This window comes from Anopheles ziemanni, chromosome 2 (assembly GCF_943734765.1).
Source record: "Anopheles ziemanni chromosome 2, idAnoZiCoDA_A2_x.2, whole genome shotgun sequence".
NCBI classification, from domain to species: Eukaryota; Metazoa; Arthropoda; class Insecta; order Diptera; family Culicidae; genus Anopheles; species Anopheles ziemanni.
In genome coordinates, this window is record NC_080705.1 from 35,329,050 (window position 1) to 35,355,170 (window position 26,121).

The following is a 26,121-nucleotide window of genomic DNA, read 5'->3' on the forward strand; positions in this document are numbered from 1 at the left end:
CGTCCACTTCTTTTCCCGTTTCAAAGGGCATAAAAGGCCAACTCACTGCTCCTCAGTGGGCAAATTAATACTGTTTCTCCTTCGCTGAGCTTGTTTATCATGGAATCTGAAATACTCTCTTGCAATTACCTTCACTGCAGCACATCTAAGCTTACTAGATTGATAAGAATAAATCTTACATTTACTTTTCTATGGGCCCTCTTATGGTTTGTGTATACCACAATATACCATTTTCATAACAGATATTCAATAGAACCGTCCAATCGTTTAAAATAATTCATTCACAGCGCGGATACAATTTGTGAACAGTAACGTCTTTTTCCAATGGTTGACTATATATGTATGTGTACACAATTTGCATCTATGAAACTCAAAACAAACCGGTCTCCAATCTGACAGGGCGATAATGAAGCTTAAGGATGGCATATTCGAGTGTATAGAATCATTAATGAAGGATTGCTAGATGTCATATTCCGGTTTCAAGATGCGATAACGGAGTTCACAAAGACGATCAACGTGTTTCAGCTTACGCTATCCATCGTAAAAGGCTGTAAAAGGGGCTCCAGCCTGGACACGGACTTTTTCGGTCCAGTGAACAAAGACGCACGATTTCTTGAACTGACTGCTGGAGCTGAATTGGCTGAGAAACCACGTTTCAACGAAGATGCCCCAAAAGAAATCATTGTATCGTACAATCATTGTTGTGATGCAATCACAATGCATGGCTTGTGGGAAACAAAGAGGAACGACATGTACGAGATGGACGTAGGGGTGGCTGGGGTAATACGCACCCCTGAGGCAATACGCACCCTTTCCCATTTCCATTGAAAAACGAGTTTTCAACGCGTAAAAAGTAGTCACCCTGCAAGATCAACCTGAAATATGGTCACCCTGTGAGTTTGATAGCTCTACATCAACAGAAACGCGAAATAAACGCAAAACAAAATGATTCTCAGCTCAGACAGTTTTTGTTATAATGTGACTTACCATTCCGCTAAGGAATATTAAGTGCAAAAACCGATATTTACCCACGAGGAATACGAAATTTAGTGAATTGAGAATCAGTGCTTGAGACTATTCATGAAAATTTTGGAAAGTATGCAAATTTACTCATATTTTAGTTGAAAATGTGGGGAACTATGAATGGGGGCAATATGCACCCAGTATGTCGGGGTAAAATGCACCAGTTTGTAAACAAACTATCTCTATTTGACAGTGGATGTTGCCTCTTTGTTGTGGTGCGTATTGCCTCTTTGTTATGGTGCGTATTGCCCCTTTGTTGTGGTGCGTATTGCCCCTTTGTTGTGGTGCGTATTACCCCTAGCAAAGGTGCGTTTTGCCTCAACCAGATACAGATCGATCAAAAATTGAACTTTTTCAAAACTGAAAAAAATACGTTTTTCTTAGCAAAAAAAGCAAACATTCCTGAATTGGTAACTAGTTTGAACCTTTATGAATCCTATCCAGTGATAAAATCAACAATCAAGAGCCAAGTTGTTAGAAAATTTTAGTTTTCCTTAAGGGGTGCGTATTACCCCATCCACCCCTACAAGCTGACATGAATGAACCGAGATATTTTAAGGAAGCTTTGTCTTGTCCTTCGAAATTTGAAAAGTACCAAATAATGCAGGAAGAGCTCAAATCGCAAGCTAAAAAAGGGCACCTGGGAGCTAATGAAGTTGCCTGAGGAGGAGGGAAACAATCGGGAGCAAATGAGTGATTAAAGCAAGATAAATACACACTATATAAGGTAGCGGAATGTAGAGCATTTTGACGTCTATACTGCAAAAAATCGAAAAATAGCTTTTGACAGTATGCTGATACTCAAATTTGGCGGGAATCGTCCTTAGAAGATAAACAAACAACAACGCTTGAGAACCAAACAAACCGATTCTTCAATTGCTTTCATTTTGTTCGGATGGCAAATGTTTAAGAAGCCGTCGGCTGTAGTGGGTCACCTATTTTTCGACCAAATGTGTCGAAGTTTCACATCACGTACCTTCTGGTTACTTGCATAGTTGTTTACATTCTATGCTGTTTATCACCATGCTGTCAAAAGCCACGGTCGCCATTTTCTAAAAAAATACCTCCTAAAAAGTCACCTATTCAGTATTTAATCATCTTGGTTTAAAGTGAAACGAGACGTCAACGGTAACGTGCTGAAACATAAAGCGCGGCTGGTCACACAGGGTTTCGAACAGAAGTTTGGCAATGATGGTAATGAAATATTCGTTCCAGTTACCATGCAAACAAGATCACGTACTTTCCTAATGGTGGCATCACGGCGGAACCTCTATCTTCGTCATTTGGATGTAAAGACCGCCTACCTGTATGGTGAGCTAATGGAATAAATGTACATGAAGCAGCCACCTAGACTCCTGGAGAAAGGAAAGGAAGACTACGTTTGCAGACTAAAACGAATCATCTATGGCCAGAAACAATCGGCAAGATGTTGGAACCACCCAATACATGCTGTACTGTTGCGTCTGAATTTCAAACAAATCAATTCGGACCAATTCGGACCAATGAACGTATGTAAAGAAAATTGACGGGATAAGTATCTATTTTCTTATCTATGTAGACGATATCATCATCAGAAGTAGCGACGTGGAAGATATCTATTGTGTGAAGGACGTTCTGAAGTGTAAATTCGAAATTACGGAGGACCTGCACTATTCCTGGGAGAGAATATTCAACGTCGTAATCGCCAGTACAGCGTTTCTCTGGCGTGATGAAATTGTTTCCCGTTGCGATCTTCTAGATGCCACGGGTTTGATGAGTCCAAAGGATACTGGATTCACGTCGACTATCGATTCTAGTGCTCCACTTGTATCGCACTGGGTGCATTGCTATATATAGCCGTATGTGCAGAACCGGATACAGCTGTAAGTGCTTCCATCCTTGGCAGAAACGTTTCCACCTAGTTAAGCTGATTGGACAGCAGCTAAACGAGTGCTTCGTTTTCTGAACATGACTAAAGATGTTCGATTGGAGTTTGGTAACTTAACAGAAGCGCTCGTTGGATACTCAGATGCCGACTGGACTGGTGATTTAAAAACACGTAGCTCAACTTCAGGATACGTATTCAAGTACGCAGGAGGAGCAGTACCATGGTCAAGTGGGCTACAACATTGCGTGACACTATCCTCTATGGAATTAGAATACGTGGCTTTTGAAGAAGTCAATCGGGAAACTTTATGGTTAAGAAAAATTCTGGAGAATCTTGTAGAGCCCTACAACTATAATGGAAGACAATCAGTTTCCATCGATTGCAGTTCGTTGATTCTGACCACACTTCGGGTCGTTCGAAGCATGTGGATACTAAGGAACGTTACGTTGGCATAACGATTAACTGATGACGTAATAAATTGGCATTTTGCAATGTAGCTTTGGTTTAGTCATTTTCTGAACCAGTCATGCTAGGTTTAATCAGGAGACTCATATTTCAATTGAGTCAATTTCCAGAAATTTTCTAAATTGATGAAATCATTTATTTTTTTTTTGTATGGGAATAATGATTTCTCTTTGGTCACGTACCCCGAAAGTGCATTACTCGAACCCAGTTGATTTTTTATACTTTGGTTGATAAGGCGAGTGTGCAATAAGTTGCATTTGAACGGGTGAATTTTATTCACCTCAGTTCAATCACCGATCAGCTGCGAGAAGGTTGCCCTAGTGCACGTTTTCGAAAGATGATCATTTTCATTTTAGTGATGTTGGTTTTTACTGCTTATGCACGGGATCTGCCGCAGCTCGATGGTAAATATCTACATGTGAGTACGAACTAGCAGTGGTTAATGAAAAATGTCCTCGTAGCGAATTACGTTACCGACTATATGCTGCAGTACGATCGGCAAATGCAGTCACCTACGATTGAACCGTACGTCAGGCAGTACACGCTGGACAAAGGCGCTGGGTCGGACACGTTTCGGTGCGTTTCGTCGAGCCCGATAAGCTGGTATCGTGAGGAAAATTCCTCTTGGGTAAGCGCACACATTAGTTTAGGCTGACCAACCAGGTAGCGTGAGTATACGTTATCGCCCTTTCAGAATTCTACCGTACTGGCAGCTTGCAGCGAACCGAATCAATCCCACGGTTCGCACTGTGCGTCGATTATGTTTACAAACGCGTCCATCGGGCAAGTCGGACGGTACTACTGTGCGAAGGAAGCTGAAGTGCAACAATACCGGGAACAGCACGGATGGACCAACGACGATGTGTTCCGCCTGTATTTTGCCGATCTCGAAGCAGAGTTTCATGCGACATCGTTCTATCTGTTCGTGGACGATCCTGAGCAGCCTCTAGTGCCCGGGGACAGCATAATTGCCATCGGTAATGTATTGCAGGTACTCTGCAAGCCAACATCTCCCCGAGCAGAGGTAGATTTGATTGATACGGATGTGAGTATGGTAACGTCTCTAGGTTGATTGTACGGGGGAATTCCAAAGGAATCACACCATTCTAGGGAAAACCCGTGAACGGTTATTACAAAGATATGGATGGGGTGACAATTTTCGGTGGACCGTATAATTATCATAGCCGATTCTTCTGTCGGGATTACTTTAAACAACAGCATGAAGTAATTTTTAGAAATACGACAGATGGTAAGTGCTAAAGATTGTGGACATCAAATGTCGACCGAAACTTGAAGAATTGATTGTAATTATAGATTTTGAAAGGAAACCCTATTGTTGGAGCTTCCACCAGGTATGTTGGTACGTTCGAAGAAACATAAGGATTATATTCGATTGTATTGCAGATGTGGGCTTCGTACATCGTTATTCCGTCTGGTAGACGAACAAATCTCGGATGTGGCTCTGGCTACGCTCGACCAACACTGTCCAATATTCCCGCCGCGGTGAACGCCGAAATGGTATGACATGTTTCGCAAAAGCTTTGTAAATGGTATACTGATACATATCGTCCTTTACAGATAAATGGAACGATAGAGAATGTGCGGTCCAAGACATTAACACCATCGCTAACAAGATCGGGCAGTATAGAAATCAAAGAGTGGCAAATCAAGCCCACGATGGTTGAACATTCCGGAACTTACCGATGTGAAACGCCGGAAAGCTCGCATTCAAACATCACCTACTTTTGTAGCTTAAAGGTCTACATTTTGAATTCGACGGAAGATTTTATCTACTTCATGGAGGGTAACACCAATGCTACGACCATCCGAGTACGAAAGGAGTCTCGGACCGGTGGTCAAGATACCGTCGCTAGCAAACCGGTAGTAATTGCGTTCAACTACGAATATTACGCGGAGGAAGTCAGCTGCTCCTGGTTTCGGGATGGAACACCAACTGAAGCACTGTGCGGAAACTGTACCGAGCAGTATGAGATCCGACTTCAGGTGAAACGTGCCTCACTGACCATCCTCCACCCATCCATATGGGAGAGTGGACGCTATACGGTCGAGTGTCGTGTGGGCAATGGGATCAAACGGAACACCAGTCGGGACGTATTCATCGAAGGTGAGTTTCGTATAACGATTTAAATACAGGTAATGCTAGTAATTCTAATTGTTTGATCGGGTGTCATAAGGTGATTGGGAGGTAGCGATGTCTCCGAAGCGTGTTGAAATGGTATCGTCGGATCCCGTTGAGTTCGTGTGTCGTAGTCGTGGCGTTGATAGCCCAACATTTCAGATTTACTTCATCGAGTGTGACTATCAAACTTGGGACAAGTGCAGAGACACTGGCGAAAAGGAACAACTTGAAACGGTAAGACAAAAATCAGGATGAATTCAATCAAATGCAATAAATGCAAAGACATATTTTATTCATTGCAGATAACCAACTCTGAGCACCGTACAGCGTTCGAAGTGTACCATGTGTTTGTGATAACTCCTAAAGAGTTTGGAATTGTGGTTTGTGAGGTTCTTTCAGAACACGGCACGCGACGCATCGAGGCTTTACTACAAAATTCGGAAAGCGAAGCAAAGGCGATCCTGAACAGCAAGATCATAACCCAGGTGCTTGTCATTGCCACCGTCGGAGTGCTTCTGTGTGTCGGCATCGCCTGGGGCTGTCGGAAGTACACCGAGGGTATGGCGGAACTACCCAAAGCTGGTGGTGATAGTGCGGACGGTGCGGGTGGCGATAGCATAAACTTTCTCCCAGACGTATACAAGATACCCCGAGAGCAGGTGCAACTGTACGAACGGCTCGGCCAGGGTGAGTTTGGCGTTACCTGGATGGCGAAAGTGTCCGGAATGTCAGAAGATCCATCGCTCGAGACGGTGGTGGCCGTTAAGGAGCCCAAGGAGCGCAACAATAGACAGATGCTGATCACGCTGGTATCCGAGCTGAAAGTGTACGTCCATGTCGGTCATCATTTGAACGTGGTCAATTTATTCGGTGCAGTAGTGGAGAATGTGTGTGAAGGTAAGGACGCCCAGGCCCTAAGGTGTGGTCTTATTCAAAATCTCTCTTATGATAGTCGTAATCAAACTGTTTTCTACCTTCAGGAGAGCTACTACTGGTAATGGAATACTGTCGGTATGGAAATATTAAAAATTTTCTACAACAAAACAGACCGCATTTCGAAAATAATGTCGACGACGGATTGTTCGACAATGCTGATCCAGAATCTGCGTGAGATGCCATATTAAGTGCAAGAAAACGAAATGAGTGTGTGAATAATTGTTTTCGTTACATTTCTTACATGACCACTTTCAGCGCTGCCGGGTATCCGTTCAGCACAACCGACCTCCTGTACTGGGCGAGCCAGATCGCCTGTGGAATGGAGTATCTAAGTACGAGCGGTCTCATCCACGGTGATCTGGCCGCACGCAATGTGCTTCTCTGCGAGGGCAGTATCGTGAAGATCGGTGACTTTGGAATGGCTCGAGTAATCCGTCGCGATGACGTCTACAGGAAATCGGACAACGACGCACTGCTTCCATTGGCCTGGATGGCGGTGGAAAGCATCCGGGATCGCATCTTCAGCACCCACTCGGACGTTTGGGCGTACGGAGTGCTGCTTTGGGAGCTGTTCTCGCTCGGCACTGAACCGTACTCGACTGTCTTGATGGACGAAACGATCCTTAGTTGGCTGACGCAGGGTTATCGAATGCAGAAACCCACGTACGCTCCGGCGGAGATTTACTCCATTATGAAGAACTGCTGGGAGGAAGATCCTTGTGCGAGGCCTACCTTCAAGGAGTTGTTCAACGAATTCAACAGCCGGTTGCCGAATAGATTGCGCAAGGTGCGTATGTCGACCGGTTAGAGAAGGTTGAAGACAAAATAACTCATTGCCCATTATTTAATTTGACAGCAATATGCGCGACTAAACGAGCCGTATGTGTTCATGAACGCTTTGGAGAAGAAGGTGGGTTCACAGAAAACTCCACTTCACGTTTATGTGAACGAATCAACCTGTAAGTGACATGAAGGAAGAAAGATTGAAGACCCTCACGATTAATGTTCGATACTTTTCCTGACACGCAGGGTCACTACAAAACGCTTCCAATGCTGAGCAAACCACGGCTATCATTATCACAAGACCTGAAATGCCACTTCCGAAAGAACAAACAGTAGAGGAAACCTCGCAAGTTACTGTTACTGTTGATTCCTGTTCCAAAATTAATATTCAGCAATGATTATGAAAACATAGCAGGCAGTTCGAGCAAATTAGCGAAAACACATACTAGGGTAACTGTACCAATAGTGGTGCACTTAGCACTGTAAATACCAATTGAGTGTAATTTATGAGTGTTAAGAACACAATATTCTACATATTTGAATCAATTATGATCGAAACATGACTTTTCTTCTGAAAAACATCTATTTTCACCGTAAACCATACAAAATACACGAAAAAAAGCGTATTTTTCTTCCTAGTCGGTTGCTCCTATTATGGTGGTATGGTTCCTATAGTTGTGGTATCGTGTTCCTATAGTGGTGGTAGTACGAAAAACTTGAATATATGTTGACTATAGCTTATTTTTGAAGCATATTTCAAACAGAACGGTAAAATGCTTCTTGACCAATGCATTGTCATTGAAAAGACTGTATTGTTTTACCGAAATATGTCCAATTTTAATTAATAAAAAATGCTTTGAATATTACATCTAAAACTAGAGTACATGCTTTATAGGGTATCCTTCGCCTGCTTTCTTTTTTTCTCTGCTTTTTCTGCTGAGCCTCTTGCTGTTTTCGCCGTCTAAGTCTTGCTTTTTCGATTCTCTCCAGTTCCACTTTGTTTATTTTGTAGAAACAGAATAAAATCACTAAATTAACCTGATTATATGGACCAAAAACGGAATAAAACTAAAATATACTCGTTCCTTTCTTCTGTGTGTTACTTGAGAAAAAATCTATGGCTACTATAGGAACAACTCTGGTTTTTGTGCCTATAGTGGCACTATGGTAAAAACTATGAAAATATAATAAAATTAAGCTAAAATACACTAATTTCGTGTAAATCAATTATATTGGAGTATGTAAATAGCAAAATCATATGGTTTTAATGATTTTGCAGTGATCTATAGCCTTAAGGAAATCATGATATTCGTTATAGATTCTTAAGGAATGCAGCATGTTGGGACAACCTGTTTAAAAAATATGAATTTTGGAGCTTCTATATTACGGAATGGGATGGTTCATCGTTTGAACACTCCGCAGAAGATCAAAGAACATTTCATAGAAGAACAAATAACTCCATTGTATATATATCGGCATAGAGCTAGGATTTTATTCCACTACAACCACTATTGGTACTAGCTCCACTATGGGTGCACTTACCCTAGCAGTTTAAGCAGTCTGTGAAGTAACTACAGTAGTGACGTTTTTTCTACATTCAACCATTGTACACATTTATTCATTTACGTATTTTAGTAGATGAACAACGTTACTAACATATCTGATATTGTAAAATGAAGAATATGTATTGATTAAGCTAACAAGATTAATAAGTTATCTGATAAAAGAGACTCAGTATGGTTATTACTGTAGTTCTCTATAATACCCTTATTAGACGAAGGCTTTTACTGTCATCTTGCCCAGAATTTTACTGCCAAAACAGGCTTTAGCGTAATGTTCAACCTAGAGTAACGAACAAAATCTGTTGCAAACAACAGACCAAAAGTAAACAAATCGCCATTTTGACATTAAAATTCTAGTCGAAAGACAATCGGAACCGGTCGTGTCCGGTCCTTACGTATTCAAACTGAGGGCAGTTTACGGTTACAGATGGTAATTACAGGCAAATAAAAACAATAAGATACTTTTTAACACATTAGGTGGAATCGCATACGAATTTGTTTAATTTTTAACCATGGCTTAAATTAAGCGATGGTCTATTTTAGCCGCTCGAATTTGGTATCGCGTACCGTTTCAATTGACCATGGTTAAATGTTAAACCATTGGATGCAATTTTGATACAAAGCCTACTTTGCGCTTTGATTACAAACAATTTGAAATGTTACTCTGAACGTTTTCAAATCAATTTTTAATAAAAAAAACAACTTCTTTGTTTTTCTTTATTGTTTAAAATTTTCACTAGTTGTTTTCTTGGCATTGGTACATTTTTATTAACTACAAATGAAAAAATAACAACACGATACGGAAAACACAAACCTGTGAAATCTTTTACCTTGTGTAATTCTAATAAACATTGGCCATTCTGCCATTTGCTTTGGTTTGTGTACAAGTGGTGGGAAATTTTACAACGGGAATTAAAGCAAAATAAATCTTCTGCCACTAATTCATGCCACAGAAAATATTCTAGTGGATTTCCATTTCGTAAAAAATTATATCGACTGATTCGTATCGAAGCAAGGCATTTGGCTCAACTGGAAACTGCATTCAAATTATAAGAAAATGCTAAAATATATAGCGTACATATCTCTCACTTTTCCGTTTCCTCTTTTTTTAGAAAAATTAGATGGAATACGCCATTTTTTGCCTTTGTTCACACAACCGGATATGGTTCGGTTCGCTGAAGACTGGGAATACCCAATTTGGTTTAGCCCTATAATCCAACCAACTCTGTTTAAAAAAAAACTCACGTGCTTTCGATTAGCTAATAAATATGAAAAAGATGCACGTTGGCTAGTCCTATCCATAGTAACTTAGGTGTTAAATTGCCGAATGTTCTTTAAACACTCGTTTGCCCATCGGCGACATAACCGGTATTTATTTGTGTTTTTACTTTTTTATTAAAGCTTTTCATCCACTCCAATTTTAAAAATGTATATTATTTTGCCTAGTTCCACAAAAATATCGACTTCCCTTAGGATATTTTACAATAAAATATCTTGCGCGGAAGATTTGTTTATTAAACAACTACCCCAGACACATCATATAATAAACCATCGTCATCGCTGAAGTCAGAGCGTATGCGATGCCAGAAACCATGGTTTATTATACTGCTCGAAACTTTTACCCGCAGAACCCTAGGGTGCGAGACAATCGTTTGTTTAGTTTTAAACCATGCCCCACCAACATTTCGCTATGGAAAATGACCGCTGCTTTTCTGTGAAGTGTTCGGCTACTTTTCCTATTAAAGCAGCTCCGTTCATTTCTGATGCAGCACCGGAGTTCATGAAATAATTGAAGCGTATGAAATAATTAATGAAATAATTCAACAAATTTAAGCTTTGTTTTGAACCTTTGCAAAACAATGTGAAAAAATTCAAAAAACATTTCACAACTCTTGTTCCGTTTGTTTCTCTTTCTTCTGTTCTGTTCTGCCTTTCTCGTTCTGCTGCCTCGCTCCCCTCTGCGGTCCTCTTGTAACCTCCTGATGTGTTCTGCTCGCCTGGTAGCAGGTGTTCCGCCGTTCCTTCGGCTTTGGGAGTTGATATGTTGCCTGAGAGTGAATGATGTATATATTTGTCTTTGTTATTAAAGTTTTTACTTACCATTTGATTCTGCCAGTCCGAAGCGTGTGAGGTGTTAATCTCGAATTGTTCCAGTAGTCCACCGAGATTCTTGTACACCCTCGGGTTTAACTAGGGTTTTCTTTAATCGCTTTGGTGTTTGCACGCACGCGTCGCTTGATACACACATGTGTATAACGCACGCGCGTTGACCTTGTAAATAGAACCGCTAACAAGAACCAGCTGATTCTTGTTTTGCCACACTGGTGTGGCGACAACCGATCGCACCGTATGATTATCTTTGTTATATTTTCGCGCAGCATTAAATATACATATGCGCATGGAATTTCTTTGTGTTATCATTACAGTTGTTCGTCACATTTTTAACATGTAATAAAAGGTACTAAAATATGACCGCAAAATGTTTGATTTAAATTTAAATACAAACTGGCGCTAGGCGCAGTGTACTGCCTTCGTCATTAACAGTGACCAAGCGACTAAGTTGCATGTTTTTTGTGTAACATGTGCTTTATACGTTAAGAACATGCAAAACGAAAGAACGGAGCAAAGAACAATACGAATGATCAAAGATGTACTTTTTCCTCCACGAACTTTGGTTCATACCTAGCTTGCAATATGTTACAGATAAGAAATTACTTTTACAAAGATAGGCCATGCCAAAATCTGGTAAAAACTAATTGCACAGCTTACCCACATCCGCTACATCCAACTGCAAGTTGCAATGATTTTTTTTCAGATTTCGATGTCGCATCGCATTTTTCATTGCTTAGCATTTGATTGTTTCATGAGATTACGTCTTTTGGAAACTAGTAAAGATCTACACACAGATCTATACACCGATTGGAGACAGCATTCGGAAGTAACGGATAAAAATCTAGCTCTTATCAAAAGCGAGTTTTGTGTGCAAAATGCGCTCCAACATCTTCTTCCGCCGGAAACATATTCGTTTCTCAGCATAAGGTGAAATCATGTATTGACAGTTTAAAAGAGAGCAGGTTAATGGCACTCCTTAGTCAAAATGCATTCGTTTTTTTAATGCTGGTAACCCTAATATAAATACATAAACTCGTGTAGCAACTGCTCAGCTGAATAGAAAATTAACCACTACCGGACAAAGATTACCGTTACTTTGTAATTAACCTTTGAACTGAGAAACACGGCCTTAACGTTTGCATTAAAAAATAGACAAATTTCGTCGACGATAAGAAAAAAGTCAACCCAGCATATTGAATAAAGTAAATTTTATTGTAAGATTAAGATTTTAGTACTTTCAAAATAACTTCCGACGGCCAGTTGGCCTTGGCCGAAACTTTGGCGTAGCCAACCAAACCAACCATGTAGGAATGTTTTCAGTTGTTGTAAATGTTTTTTTTTTTTCGATTGGTTGTAGTTGATAGGGATATTTCAATTATATTTGACCCATTCAACTCCTCCGATCCTCTTTACGCATGATTTACTGTGGCTATGTATGTCCAAACCACTGAATGGTCTTTATCGTGTTTTCTGATAAAGTGGATTTATTCCGGAAGACACTGCACACTATACACTTCTCCATACGCCGGAAGTCTTGACAGGAAGAACAGCGACTTTGGGCAAATCCTTCTCGCTGATTTTCACTTTTAAAATTTATTATATTAAAAAAACATAAAATTTTGGCTTTAAAACTACTGTAACAAGCTTCAAAAGTAATATAAAATACTAGGCTTTTTAACCACTTGTCGCCATCTGGTTTTAAACAATCGTTGGTCACGTGGTCCGCTAATAAGCTGGATGTTTAACACACAATCAAACGTAGATGGTTGTTGTCAAACTTGTTTTAAATTTAAACGAAATGCTACTCTTTAATTTGCTTTTAACAGAAAGTTTCTAACGTGTTCCGTTTTTTCATGAAAAGTCGTTAAAATTTGTCTCATTTTTTAAATGTCAACGTTATTCCCGAAATGCAAACGTTCGTTACTAATCAAGATTTAATCGGTATAAGGACAGTCTATGTCGATTATTTAAAAAATAAAACGCCCCACTGTTGGACATCTTTCACGCCCGAAGATAAAACTCAAAAAAGAATTCTCTTCTTCTTCTTGGCGTAACGACCTCTTGGTCATGCCTGCCCGTTAAGGGCTTACGAGACTTGTTTCCCTGTTGTACGTGGATAGTCAGTCCTCTCGTACAGGGGAGGGTCCGGTCTCGGTTGGGATTCGAACCCACGCCGTCGAGAAAAGAATTCTATATTTCAAATATCAAATGGCGAACATTAATCTCTAACGTCAAACACCTCGCAATAATTGCCATTCGAGATCATTGATTCAAAAGATCAATGTATTGCTGAGATATATTTTTGATGTTTTGAATATAATGGACACACTTTGTGAATAGCCGAACATATGTTAGTTTGATATGCATTCGTTTACCTTTGATATGCATTCACAGGTGTAAAACGTACAGCGGTAGCAATGGTAGCAACTGCGGGAGAAGAGTAAAAATTGAATACGGGAGAGAAAAAATATCGCATCCACCCTTCTTAGAACATAACTTGAGCCAGCAACTGGCAAACTTGTAATTTGTTTTCCTAACGCAGGAATTGCTGATATGCATGTGCATGTGCATGCGCAAACAGATCGTTCCGAGCTAACTGATAAATATCATCAATAAATTGAATTATATTTGTCTATTTTCTCGTTGTCATTATAGGTATGTAACACTTACACGATTTTGTAATAACGTAAATGAAAACATACCCACATATAGAAATTCTGTCGAAGGATTCTTTATTCTATCGAGTGTTGCTTTGAAGAGACCGCACGAGAATGCTTCGAATGCTTTTGAATTCATACATCTTTGATCATCTAAAACACAATCATTTCTGAGGCGATTGAGATGATATAAATATTATGGCATAGGTATTTAGTGGGACTATCTTTTTTCTGAGTGATGCACTTGGCTAGGAATAACCATTAAGGGGCTTTTTTTGTTTTATTTCTTCTCTTTATTGTGCATCGATAATAGATTTGAAAGCGTCAATGTTGTTTACATTGGAAAATGTTCTACCGTTGTTGGCAGCGCCGGTGCCATCCAAAGGTAATAAATAAACTTTCCGTTCAAACTGTAACGGTTTATGCTTTCCATCCGTCGCTTTATTTCATTCTTCATGCAAAGTTTCACTCAAGAGCGGGTTGAAAAATTTCGGCGCTGCAGCGCGAATGCGACGGAGCACAAGTCAGTCGCTGCGTCTCGCTCCGATCCACGGGGATAGGCCTAAGTTCATTCAAAATTGGTAGTAGGGTGGTTTAATTTGACACAAATGAATGACAAATGAACGCGGTTCATCCAAAATGAACGCTAGACGGCAGATTAAACCATGGTTAAATAAACAAATCCGTATGCGATTCCACCTATTGTTTCACGACTTAAAAAAGATGAGAGGAATTTTATTATTTATTTATTTATTTATTTATTTATTTATTTATTTATTTATTTATTTATTTATTTATTTATTTATTTATTTATTTATTTATTTATTTACTTATTTATTTATTCATTAGAGGGAGCGGTGTTCTCCGCGGTGTACTTGTATTGGTCTAGGTAGCCAAACGATCAAGTGTTTTATGTGGGTGAAGCCGGCAGCGTGTGGAGCGGTCTTTTACTTGCGAACGTTTTGCTCGGATTTGTTTTAAACGGCCATGGAGTGTAAGAAATGTTCCGTGGTCGTTTCGTCTAGTGATGACCCGATCGTCTGCAATGATTGCGGCCGTCACTTTCACTACCTCTGCACCGATCTGACAAAGTTGGTTGCAAAGGCAATTAAGAAGTCAAAAAATGTGATGTTTTTGTGCGATACTTGTACCGATACCATGGATAAGGCGAGTGATAGCTTTACTACAGTAGTGGCCAAAAAAAGTGGGGCGAGTAGTATTTTGGAAAATAGCGTTAAAAATATGATTAGCAATTTGTACGTGGGAAGAGCTGTCCCAAGCCCGTGGCAACTAAGAGTGCTAAGGAGGGGGCTGGCTCTGGGCCAAAAAATGGAAAAAAGGACGTGGCTAAAGTAGCGAATCAAAAGCTCTCCAAGTCCTTGGTAATAGTACCGAAGGTGGATCAATCTTGCGACAAGACATGAGTCGACCGGTTGGATCCGAGGAGGCAGCAGGTGTCGAACTTGGTAGGAAAGGTCAGGGTTTTGTGCAGTGTCCTAAAGTCACGTTAAATGAGGTTAGGAAGGAAGTACAGTCCAAACTCGAGGATGCTTATTCCGTTTGTCTGCCGTTGTCCAGAGTAAGGATAATGGGGATGACGGAGAAGTACTCTGACGAGGACGTGCTTCCCGTTCTGAAAGAACATAATGCAGGGATCCCGTTCACTACACTGGAGCTTGTTGGAATGTACGAAAGCAGGTTCTACAAGTGACAGAACTACAATGTCGTGATTGATGTGGACAAAGAATCGGCTCAATATCTAAAGGACCTCAAAAAGGTCAAAATAGGTTTTGACAGTTGTGCGATAAGCACTTCTGTTCATGTATTGCGGTGTTTCCGGTGCGAGCAGTTTGGGCACAAGAGCACCGAGTGCAATAAAGAGGAAACTTGCTCTAGGTGCAGCGGTGCACACACGACGTCGGAATGTAAGTCGGCGGCCTTAAAATGTGTCCCTGATGAAAAGCTCCTGTAACATGCTCCTAACGTTCCTGTTACATGACTATTCTTGTTACAGGATTTTGTTTGATTGTGTGCGTTGTTGAGTGACTTTTGAGTGGTTTTTCCCCAATTTCAAGCTTCCCCACTCCCTTTCCATACCCTCCTAACCATACTCCCCTACTCGGGCCCCCCGAATGCCCGGAGCTGAAATGTAATCAACAAACTTAAACATCGACACAATGTATTCTTTAATTTTCACACTATTTCACTCTATTTATACATCGCATATCGTTGTTGCACTGAACCCTGAAAGAACAGGAAAGATAAGCAATTACGTTTGATTAATAGCTTTGACCAGACAATTACAATTGTACTACACGTACCATGAATACCATAAGGTGTTGCTGGAGGTATTTCGTTGCTGTAATGAAAAATTATGAAGAACACTTACCTGTACAAGGAATCTTACTTTCCAATGTAAGATTTCTTATGACACATCACCAATATACACACTATTTTGCACATTTTTCGGCACACGATTCTACACCACAGAATTATCAACACATCTCAGCAATGGCGTTTCGATAGCTTACACTAAGGCTGTTGAACTCAAGGTTATGTGGTAAATGATAAAGCAAAAAGAAATGTCAAAACCATTTGTGCAATGCAATTTCTTTGATATTATTAGCCAAAGGAATCGTTGCGATAAAATTTGGGATATATATTTATTCATTTTGAAACAAAATTATTCAATCTTTTCTGAAGAAAAACCGACTCGACATCATACTTTCATGGTTAAACAACGTGGCCAAGGATACAAATGACAAAAGCTTGGCTTTTGATACACCTTAAGCTTCACCATGGTGTGTTACTTCTTGCGACAATCAGAGCCGAGGACGTTAAACCGATGCCGATGATTGCCATAGGGAGTGACGAAACGGTTCTATTGCTGGCTGAAATCGTTGTTGTCGTTGGGTTTAATATTGCTGTTTGCATAGGCAATGGTTCCGTTGAGGTTGATCAAGATTACTGACGGATGAAAGACATCAGCAAGAACACGTGCAACGATGATCAGATAGAGTTACGGGGTCTGAGGGCTGGCTGAGAAGTTTATGCGCTGCCGGAAAAAAGCGAGACCAGAGCGTATCTCATTCAACATTGTCTCCATAAATGTAGGTTTTATTGCTGCGATGGTCGAGGAAATGCCGGCTTGGAGGCCTACTCACAGTTTTCACTTTCTTGCATCGAAGGTTGTTGAAAGCATCGGTACATGCAGAACAGCTGTAATGCAGATCGGGACGTTCTTTTACAAAGACAAGCAGTGCGATTGGAACAGATGTGCAGCCAACTTGGAAACAATCCCCACAGAAGCAGCACTGGATGGGAGCACCATAGGAATTCGAGCATCATCGGCATCGAAGCCATTTTGGGTGATTGATTGCGAATTTGAATGATGGACGCGGTGCTAACGTCCTCGGCGCTGGAAAAGTATCCCGTTATACACCGTGAAACACGAATCTAACGGTGGTTCTCCAATGATGTGGAGGAGCACAACGGCTTACTTATACTGGCCCAGCACAAAAAGGGTTTTTTTTTCTTTTACATTTTGATCGGATTCGCTTGGCTCGCCCATTATTCTGACTTACAATTCAGCACAGGCCAAAAGTCAGACCGCGCGAGTTGGAAACAATTCCAAATTGAAAACAAACATGTATATCCATATCACTTATCAGTTAGTCTACAGCTGGCTGTTACGTACCCCGAAACTGCTTTACTCGACACAGTTGATTTTTTATACTTTGGTTGATAAGGCGAGTGTGCAATAAGTGGCATTTGAATGGGCTAATTTTATTCGTCTCAGTTCAGTCACCGATCCGCTGCAAGAAGGTTGCCCTAGTGCACTTTTTCGAAAGATGATCATTTTCATTTTAGTGATATTGGTTTTTACTGCTTCTGCACGAGATGTGTCGCAGATTTCCACACTCGATGGTAAATATCTACACGTGAGTACGAACTAGCTATGGTTAATGAAAAATGTCCTCGTAGCGAATTACGTTACCGACTATATGCTGCAGTACGATCGGCAAATGCGGTCACCTACGATTGAACCGTACGTCAAGCAGTACACCCTGGACAAAGGCGCTGGGTCGGAATCGTTGCGGTGCGTTTCGTCGAGCCCGATAAGCTGGTATCGTGAGGAAAACTACCCTTGGGTAAGGGCACACATCAGTTTGGGGCTGATCAACCAAGCAGTGTGAGTGTACGTTATCGCACTTTCAGAATTCTACCGTACTGGCAGCATGCAGCGAACCGAATCAATCCCACGGTTCGCACTGTGCGTCGATTACGTTTACAAACGCGTCCATCGGGCAGGTCGGACGGTACTACTGTGCGAAGGATGCTGAAGTGCGACAATACCGGGAGCAGTACGGATGGATCAACGACGATGTGTTCCGCCTACATTTGGGCGATCTCGAAGCAGAGTTTCATGCGACATCGTTCTATCTGTTCGTGGACGATCCCGAGCAGCCGCTAGTGCCCGGGAACAGCATTATTGCCATCGGTAGCGTGTGGCTCGTACCCTGTAAGCCAACATCTCCCCGAGCAGAGGTAGATTTGATTGATATGGATGTGAGTATGGTAACGTTTCTAGGATAATTGTTCAAGGGAATTCCAAAGGAATCCTACCATTCCAGGGATATCCCGTGAAAGGCGATTACAGCAGCATGTATGGACTGACAATTTACTATGGACTGTATAATGATCAAAGCCGATTCTTGTGTCGGGATCGCTTTGACAAACAGCATGAACTTGTTTTAAAAAATAGAACAGACGGTGAGTGCAAAAGATTGTGGACGCTAAATGTCGACCGATACTTAACGAATAGATTGTGGTTGTAGATTTCGACAAAAAACCGCATTTTACGAGCAGCCACCAGGTATGTTGTTACGTTTGACGAAAAAATTTCGTTTGACAAAGGAATGTATTCGATTGTATTTCAGATGTGGGCTTCGTATATCGTTATTCCGTCTGGTAAATTGACAAATCTTGGATGTGGCTCTGGCTACGCTCCACCGAGATTGTCCATTATTCCCGCCGCTTTGAAAGCCGAAAAGGTATGACATATTTCGCAAAAGCTTTTTAACGGCATACTGATACATACTGTTTATTATAGGCAAATGGAGCGCTAGCTAATTTAGTGTCCAAGTCAATTGAATCATCAATAACTAGAACAGCTCATCAAGAACTCAAAGGGTGGTCTATCAACCCGTTGGTAGAACATTCAGGAACTTACCGATGTGAAACGCCGGAAATCTCGGATTCAAACATCACCTACTTTAGTAGCTTAAAGATGTATGTTTTGAATTCGACGGAAGATTTTATCTACTTCTTGGAGGGAAACACCAATGCCACAACCATCCGAGTACGGAAGGAATCTGGAACCGATGGTCAAGATATCGTCGCTAGCAAACCGGTAGTAATTGCGTTCAACTACGAGTATTATGCGGAGAAAGTATACTGCTCGTGGTTTCGGGATGATACACCAACCGAAGCGCTGTGTGGAAACTGTACACAGCGGTACATGATCCGGCATGAGTGGAAGCGTGATTCACTGACCATCCTCCGTCCATCCATATGGGAGAGTGGACGGTATACGGTCGAGTGTCGTGTGGGCAATGGGATCAAACGGAACACCAGTCGGGACGTATTCATCGAAGGTGAGTTTCGTAAAACGAATTAAATACACTTATCGCTAGTTATTCTAATTGATTGTTACGGTGTTATAAGGTGATTGGGAGGTAACGTTGTCTCCGAAGCGTGTTGAAATGGTATCGTCGGATCCCATTGAGTTGGTTTGTCGTAGTCGTGGCGTTGATAGCCCAACGTTTCAGCTTTACTTCATCGAGTGTGACTATCAAACTTGGGACAAGTGCAGAGACACTGGCGACAAGGAACAACTTGAAACGGTAATTGAAAATCAGGATGAATTAAATCCATAATAATGCCATAATAATAAACACATACTGTATCCAACACAGATGATCAGTTCTATGCACCGTACAGCGTTCGAAGTGTACCATGTGTTTGTGATAACTCCCAAAGAGTTTGGTATTGTGGTGTGTGAAGTTCTTTCAGAACACGGTACGCGATTCGCCGAGACTATACTGCAAAACTCGGAGAGTGAAGCGAAGGCGATACTGAACAGCAAGATTATAACCAAGGTGCTTGCCATTGCCACCGTCGGAGTACTATTGTTTGTCGGCATCGTTTGGGGCTATCGAAAGTACACCGAGGGTAAAGTGAAACTACCCAAAGATGGTGCTAAGAGTACGGACGGTGCGGGTGGCGAAAGCATAAACTTCCTTCCGGGCGTGTACAAGATATCCCGACAGCAGGTGCAACTGTACGAACGGCTCGGGCAGGGTGAGTTTGGCGTTACCTGGATGGGGAAAGTGTCCGGAATATCAGAAGATCCATCGCTCGAGACGGTGGTGGCCGTTAAGGAGCCCAAGGAGCGACCCAGTAAACAGATGCTGATCACGCTGCTATCCGAGCTGAAAGTGCACGTCCACGTCGGTCATCATTTGAACGTGGTCAATTTACTCGGTGCTGTAGTGGAGAATTTGGGTGAAGGTAAGGATGCCCAGGACCGAAGGAGTAGAATTATGCATGTTGTCAAACTGTTTTCTACCTTCAGGAGAGCTACTGCTGGTAATGGAATACTGTCGGTTTGGAAATATGAAACATTTTCTGCAACAAAACAGACCGCATTTCGAAAATAATGTCGACGACGGATTGTTTGGCAGTGCTGCTCCAGAATCTGGGTGAGATGCCATATTAAGTGCAAGAAAACGAAATGATTTTACGAATAATTGTTTTCGTTACATTTCTTACATGACCACTTTCAGAGCTGCCGGGTATCCGTTCAGCACAACCGACCTCCTGTACTGGGCGAGCCAGATCGCCTGTGGAATGGAGTATCTCAGTACGAGCGGTATCATCCACGGTGATCTGGCCGCACGCAATGTGCTTCTCTGCGAGGGCAGTATCGTGAAGATCGGTGACTTTGGAATGGCTCGAGTAATCCGTCGCGATGACGTCTACAGGAAATCGGACAACGACGCACTGCTTCCATTGGCCTGGATGGCGGTGGAAAGCATCCGGGATCGCATCTTCAGCACCCGCTCAGACGTTTGGGCGTACGGAGTGCTGCTGTGGGAGCTATTCTCGCTCGGCACTGAACCGTACTCGACTGTCCTGGTGAACGAAATGATTCTTGGTTTGTTGACGCAGGGCTATCGAATGGAGAAACCCGCGTATGCTCCGTCGGAGATTTATTCGCTTATGAAGAGCTGCTGGGAGGAAGATCCATGTGCGAGGCCTACTTTCAAGGAGTTGTTCGATGAATTCAACAGCCGGCTGCCGAATAGATTGCGGAAGGTGCGTATGTCGACCGGTTAGTGAAGGTTGAAGACAAAATAATTCATCGTCTTTTATTTTGACAGCAATATGCGCGACTAAACGAGCCGTACATGCACATGAGCGCTTTGGAGAAGGCGGGTTCACCGAAAACTCCACTTCGCGTTTACGTGAACGAATCAGTCTGTAAGTGACAAAAAGGAAGTCCGAGTAACAACCCATTTAATGTTCGATACTTTTCCTCCCACGCAGGGTCACCACAAAACGGTTCCAAAGCTGAGCAAACTTCGGCTGTCGTTATCACGAAACCTAAAATGCCGCTTCCGACGGAACAAATAGTGGAAGGAACCTCGCATATTACTGTAGTGGATACCGAAATGAAAGCTCAGCAAAGCTTAACAGAACATAACAGTCAAGTCGAGCAAATTAGCGAAGACACATTCTAGCAGTGTTAGTTTTCTTTGCCGCAACTGCAATAATAACGTGTTTTCTACATTGAACTTTTGTACTCGTATTTCTGCAGATTTATTCATCTAAGCATTTTAGTAGTTGAGGGACGTTACTAGCATATCAGATATTCTAGAATTAGGTCGTACTTTAACAAGATCAATAAGTTGTCTGTTAAAGCTGAGCCAGAATGCTAATTATGGTAGTTTCTTATAAAGCATATATTTAAAGTCACTATAAACCGCTCTGGAATTAAAATTAGTTTAAAAAAATAAAAATTAACCTCAAAACAATGCTTTTTACGTCCACAGAAATATAAAGAATCCGCCACAACTATGCTGAAGGTTTCTTGAGCTCGGTTCTACATTTTTCCAAGAATTATAAATAGTTGTAAAGTTGAACAGCAATCACCGAACAACCCAAGAATGTTCAAGGATGGTAGCAACAAATGGAAACGAATAGGCGCTTACAACGATAATCATTCGCATTTCATTCCGTCACGCGTGGTGGTGGCACGCGCGCTACGACGATCTGGTTTTCAAGGCAATCAAGAAACCAACATAAAACCGCTCGGCAAAACTTTAACCAATTATCATCACTTTTTGGTAAAAAAGGCCTCTATCCCCTTTTCGATGATTTCGAGAGCTCGAGAGTCGAAACATTAGCGTAACGATTGTCGGATGGTTTTGGTCATCGGTACCGGATAGTTTTCACCCCACGATCTTTTTGAATTCTTTTTTGATTCGACATTAATGATTACGACGTATCCCGTTGCCATTGGATCCAGTTGTCCGGAAGTTTTAAAAATTATGAACCGAAATGTAAATGATTTGTTGCGTGTTGCATACTCGTACATGCTAATGTGTTTATCTATTAAAATGTGCACTAACTGTTTGGTTATGTCAACCAAATAATACAAAAGTTACAAAAGACCTAAAATCCAACGGCAGTTATCACTAATATTTGTTGGTAAAAGTAAGGAGTGCATTGCGAGATACTACGGAGAAGGACTAAACTGATGGCACTGATTGTATAATCAAATGTTTCCTCCTGTAGTTGGCGCCAGAATCAAGAAGCTATTTAACCAATTCTGCCACCCCATCAATCCTTTAAGACCGCCAAGTAGTTTCTGATAACTGGTAAACAACAGAATATGTTTTAATGCTGATGGATGGTGATGACGACAATGGTTAAAATGAAAGACGTTGACCTCGTTTCCCTAAGAAGGAGTCTCATACTAATAAACACGTTCGCGGGTTTTCGTAAGTGACACCGGTGTTCTGAGAAAGCCTTGTGTTCCGAGTAGTCTGCGTATTTGTCATCACCTGTAGCTAGTGATTAAGTACTGTCTTACGAGCTCCATTGCTCCTGTCGACCGTTTCCGATAACGAACCATGGTAAGATTGAAACAACACAAGCATTCACACGTACATCAGGTGCAGCAGGTGCACACACCTATGGGAATAATATGTTTACTTTGGTTACGAAACGTAAAAACCTTCTTATTGGAAAAGGATTCTTTTTGGAAACCTTCAAATCGATCGTAACCAGCTAGAGTCGGTACGAGTTATTGAAAATATCTATTACGCAACCCATGAAGAAAATGCAGGCTCACATGAAGCGCTTGCATAGATTGACAATTCGTTCGTTTCAGTGGGCAACAAATACTCAGCGAATTGCAGCTAGATGATACATCAGAGAGCTCAACGTGGAATGCTGGCGCTTGGAGTGAGTGAGAAGGAAGACATTGCAATATTGACTCTCAGACCACGCTAGTGATCCCAAGGAAGGTTGTGATGCACGTGGCCTTCATCAACGATAAATTGTAATCTGTTCTCGCATAACAGTTAACGAAAATCAATATCCCTGAGCCAATGATGTCGATGGTAGTGACGGCGATGAAGGTGATGATTTCCAGCGTTGGAAGGTTTCGGAGAAATTCAATAACGGGAAAGTTGGAAAACAAATTAGGTGTAAACTTGGAAAATAAGCAAAGAGGACAGGATAGAGAAAAGATATATACTTAAAGTTCATGTAAATTAATCAGATTTTAATAATAATAAGCCGCATAATTTGTAGAATATAGACCCTGTAATGGTGTTTGTCATGCACTGAATAAGTGAAATAAATTCAACTGGTGCGCTAAAACCATTTAAGAGAGGCACATCATTAAAATTCAAAAGCGATCAAGAGTGTTCCCTAAAGTGTCAGCGCGTCACCGTAAGCCTCATCAAAGCCAGGTGGTTTTAGTCGGGAGGTGAAATTGCGTGAAAAAGTGACCACCGAAAAGTCCCCACTAATACTGGGTTTTTAGCGGGGAGAATTATTTAATTTCGCTAACCAGATGAAAAACAGCTTACTTTCAGGGAAGAGAGGAAGTGTATTAAAATAGAAAAAAAAATCAATAACGTAAAGTAGCCACTCCGAAGTGGGAGTATGAAAATGCTCAGCATGGTCTTCTGAACTAAATGGGATTGAATGAGAGTGAAGGAAGGATAGAGAAACCGTCTGCCACGGTGCCCGAAAAAACGGAGTAGTAGATCCTGTTGCTGCATCACGCGAAGGCAACCCTTCAGGAAGTGAAATAGATTACATGTGTTTAATGTTCAAAATTGTGTCCGTTGAGAACGCAAGCGAGTAACTTTAGGTAGGGTTTAAAGGTGTATTCTGATAGCCATTGAGGTTACGAGCGAGGTGGAAAAGCGTCTTGGCGAAAATGTTTAGCGGCTGGTAAGCAGTTTTCATAGGAGTTTTCGGTGGACGAAATGCAGTAGGGGAGAAAAGAGATAGTTCGAGGATCAGTCGAGTTGCATTTAGAAATGCACAGGCAATTGGTTAGCACGGATGGTTCATATTTTGTCAAAGGCTCGGTTTTTGCATAACTAAAACCCAGCGCAGGGCCTTTATCCCCGAAGAAAGGGTAAATATACGCGTTTCTCTAATCACATAGGCTATTCCAAGATCCTTGGCCTTTTTCTACCGTTTTGGGAAAATAATCGTTACACGGTGGTAATGTATTGGTGCACCGTGCAATTATTAAGCCTGACACACTTAATCTCTTCATTACACCTGTGTAGCCGAATGACGGAGCAAGTAGTAAGATAGACAGCTTAGTTCCTCCAGGGGGTCCGCGACAGCCGAGCGGTAGCTTCGGTTAGAAAATCGGCATCATGCTTGGTCTACACGAAGCGCATACACGAAGGTACACAATACCTCTGTGCCGTTTTTTTTACAATTAAACAGCCAAATCAACACTGAACGCGCTAACATCTGCATCGGCTTATGAATGTTAAGGTCTACACGAAGCGAAAAAAAGTGACAGAAAAAATTATATTTTCGCCTGTATTTTCAGAGTGTTGCGCCTCGTGTAAACTAAGCATCAAACAATGCTAGCCTACTGTAAAGTATATGATGTTGAATCGCCGAACCTCCAAATGGCAACACAAACGGGTCAAGTAGACAATTCGTCGCTTTCTAGGATCTACCGCAATGATAGCTATGCTATCATACTGGAGCCTTCTTTGATAGTAAAAGTCTGAGCAAAGATGGTAGATAAAATCCTTGTCTAATAAGGGCATAAACAAGACAAAACGCATAACTACGACACTAAAGTTAATTTTCTATAAAATCATTAACATTCATTCGATAACCACGTGACGCATGTTTGTGATAGGAAAAAATGCACTCGGTTTCCCATTGATTGCGCTCGATTCGAGGGCGATTGGTCGCCCTAAACCAACCAATCCAACATGCAAGTGCTGCAAAGTACAAACAACATCCGGAGCATTTTCGTTTGTTTGCAGCATCAATATTTTATGCAAAACCAGCGCGTTGTGCAAACTTTGACTTGGCGACACTTTCGAAGCCCGAATTGTGTTTGCCATTTAGCCAGGTCCAAGTTTTCCCACCAACATCAGCAGCGGCTCCACCTGGACGTGTTTGTGTTGTCGAACCGAGAGCGGCCGGAGCTGCCATCTGCGCCGGGAAAATGGCGTAGCGAAACCACCAGAAACTAAAGCACTACAAACTCAATTAGGGAAAATTTAATTTACATAAATTGAAAAACTTCCATCAAGTGGCACCTTTGCCGCGAACGGTCGACAAGCAAACTCGCTTGCTATCTTACTCACCGTCTGTCCTGGGGAGCTCTTGCCTTGTCTTTCGCCATCGAATCGGGATCGGTACATATGATCTCCGAAGCTGATGCATCATCGGAACGTTGTCATCATGCTCGACATCGGTTCGGTGACAAATTAAGCTCGCTCTTTATAACGTTTGCATCGTTATGGGATGAATGCATGTGGCTGTAGTCTTCCCGTACGCTCCCGGTAAGCGAATGCATGGAGCCTTCCCAACAGGGATGCCATCGCTTGTAAGTGATTTATTTTGGACGTGTTTGTCAGGGCGGTAAAGTGACGACATGTAAAGACGCAAATAATATTCCACGCGTGTCGTCCCTTGCGTCTGTGCCTTGCCGTCTTCGGCCTTCTGCTTCTTGGCATCATACCGTGAAAAACGCGTTTTGGTTACATCATAACCCCTTCACAGTTCAGCCAAGTTGAGAAAATGGCTCAAAAAATTGTCACACTGTTTTTTGCGTTTTTTGTATAGTTTTTTATTTAGAAACAAAGAAAAAATTATATTTTTCTAAAAATTTTGGGAATTTAAAATGTTTTGGGATCCCTTAACTGTATATTTAAAATGTTTTGGGATCCCTTAACTTCCATAGAACGCCATATCATGGCTGAAAACCTGTGAGAAAACTATGCA

The 26,121-nt window shown here is 41.6% G+C and overlaps 1 protein-coding gene across 1 annotated transcript; it reads left to right on the forward strand.

Annotated features, from left to right (window-relative positions):
• The first annotated feature begins 18,835 nt into the window (after nucleotides 1-18,835).
• On the forward strand, nucleotides 18,836-21,350 carry LOC131293491 (vascular endothelial growth factor receptor 1-like). Its single transcript, XM_058321567.1, has 7 exons — nucleotides 18,836-19,202; nucleotides 19,273-19,451; nucleotides 19,524-20,118; nucleotides 20,183-20,309; nucleotides 20,394-20,925; nucleotides 20,991-21,090; nucleotides 21,157-21,350. Exons 1-7 carry the CDS (start codon nucleotides 18,836-18,838, stop codon nucleotides 21,348-21,350), a joined length of 2,094 nt encoding a protein of 697 aa, XP_058177550.1.
• The last annotated feature ends 4,771 nt before the right edge of the window (nucleotides 21,351-26,121 follow it).

Coding starts and splice junctions, on each gene's coding strand:
- LOC131293491 (XM_058321567.1), top strand. CDS start 18,836: ATGTATGTTTTGAATTCGACGGAAGATTTTATCTACTTCTTGGAGGGA. Junction 19,203..19,272: donor TCGGGACGTATTCATCGAAG/GTGAGTTTCGTA, acceptor CGGTGTTATAAG/GTGATTGGGAGGTAACGTTG. Junction 20,119..20,182: donor AGTGGAGAATTTGGGTGAAG/GTAAGGATGCCC, acceptor TTCTACCTTCAG/GAGAGCTACTGCTGGTAATG.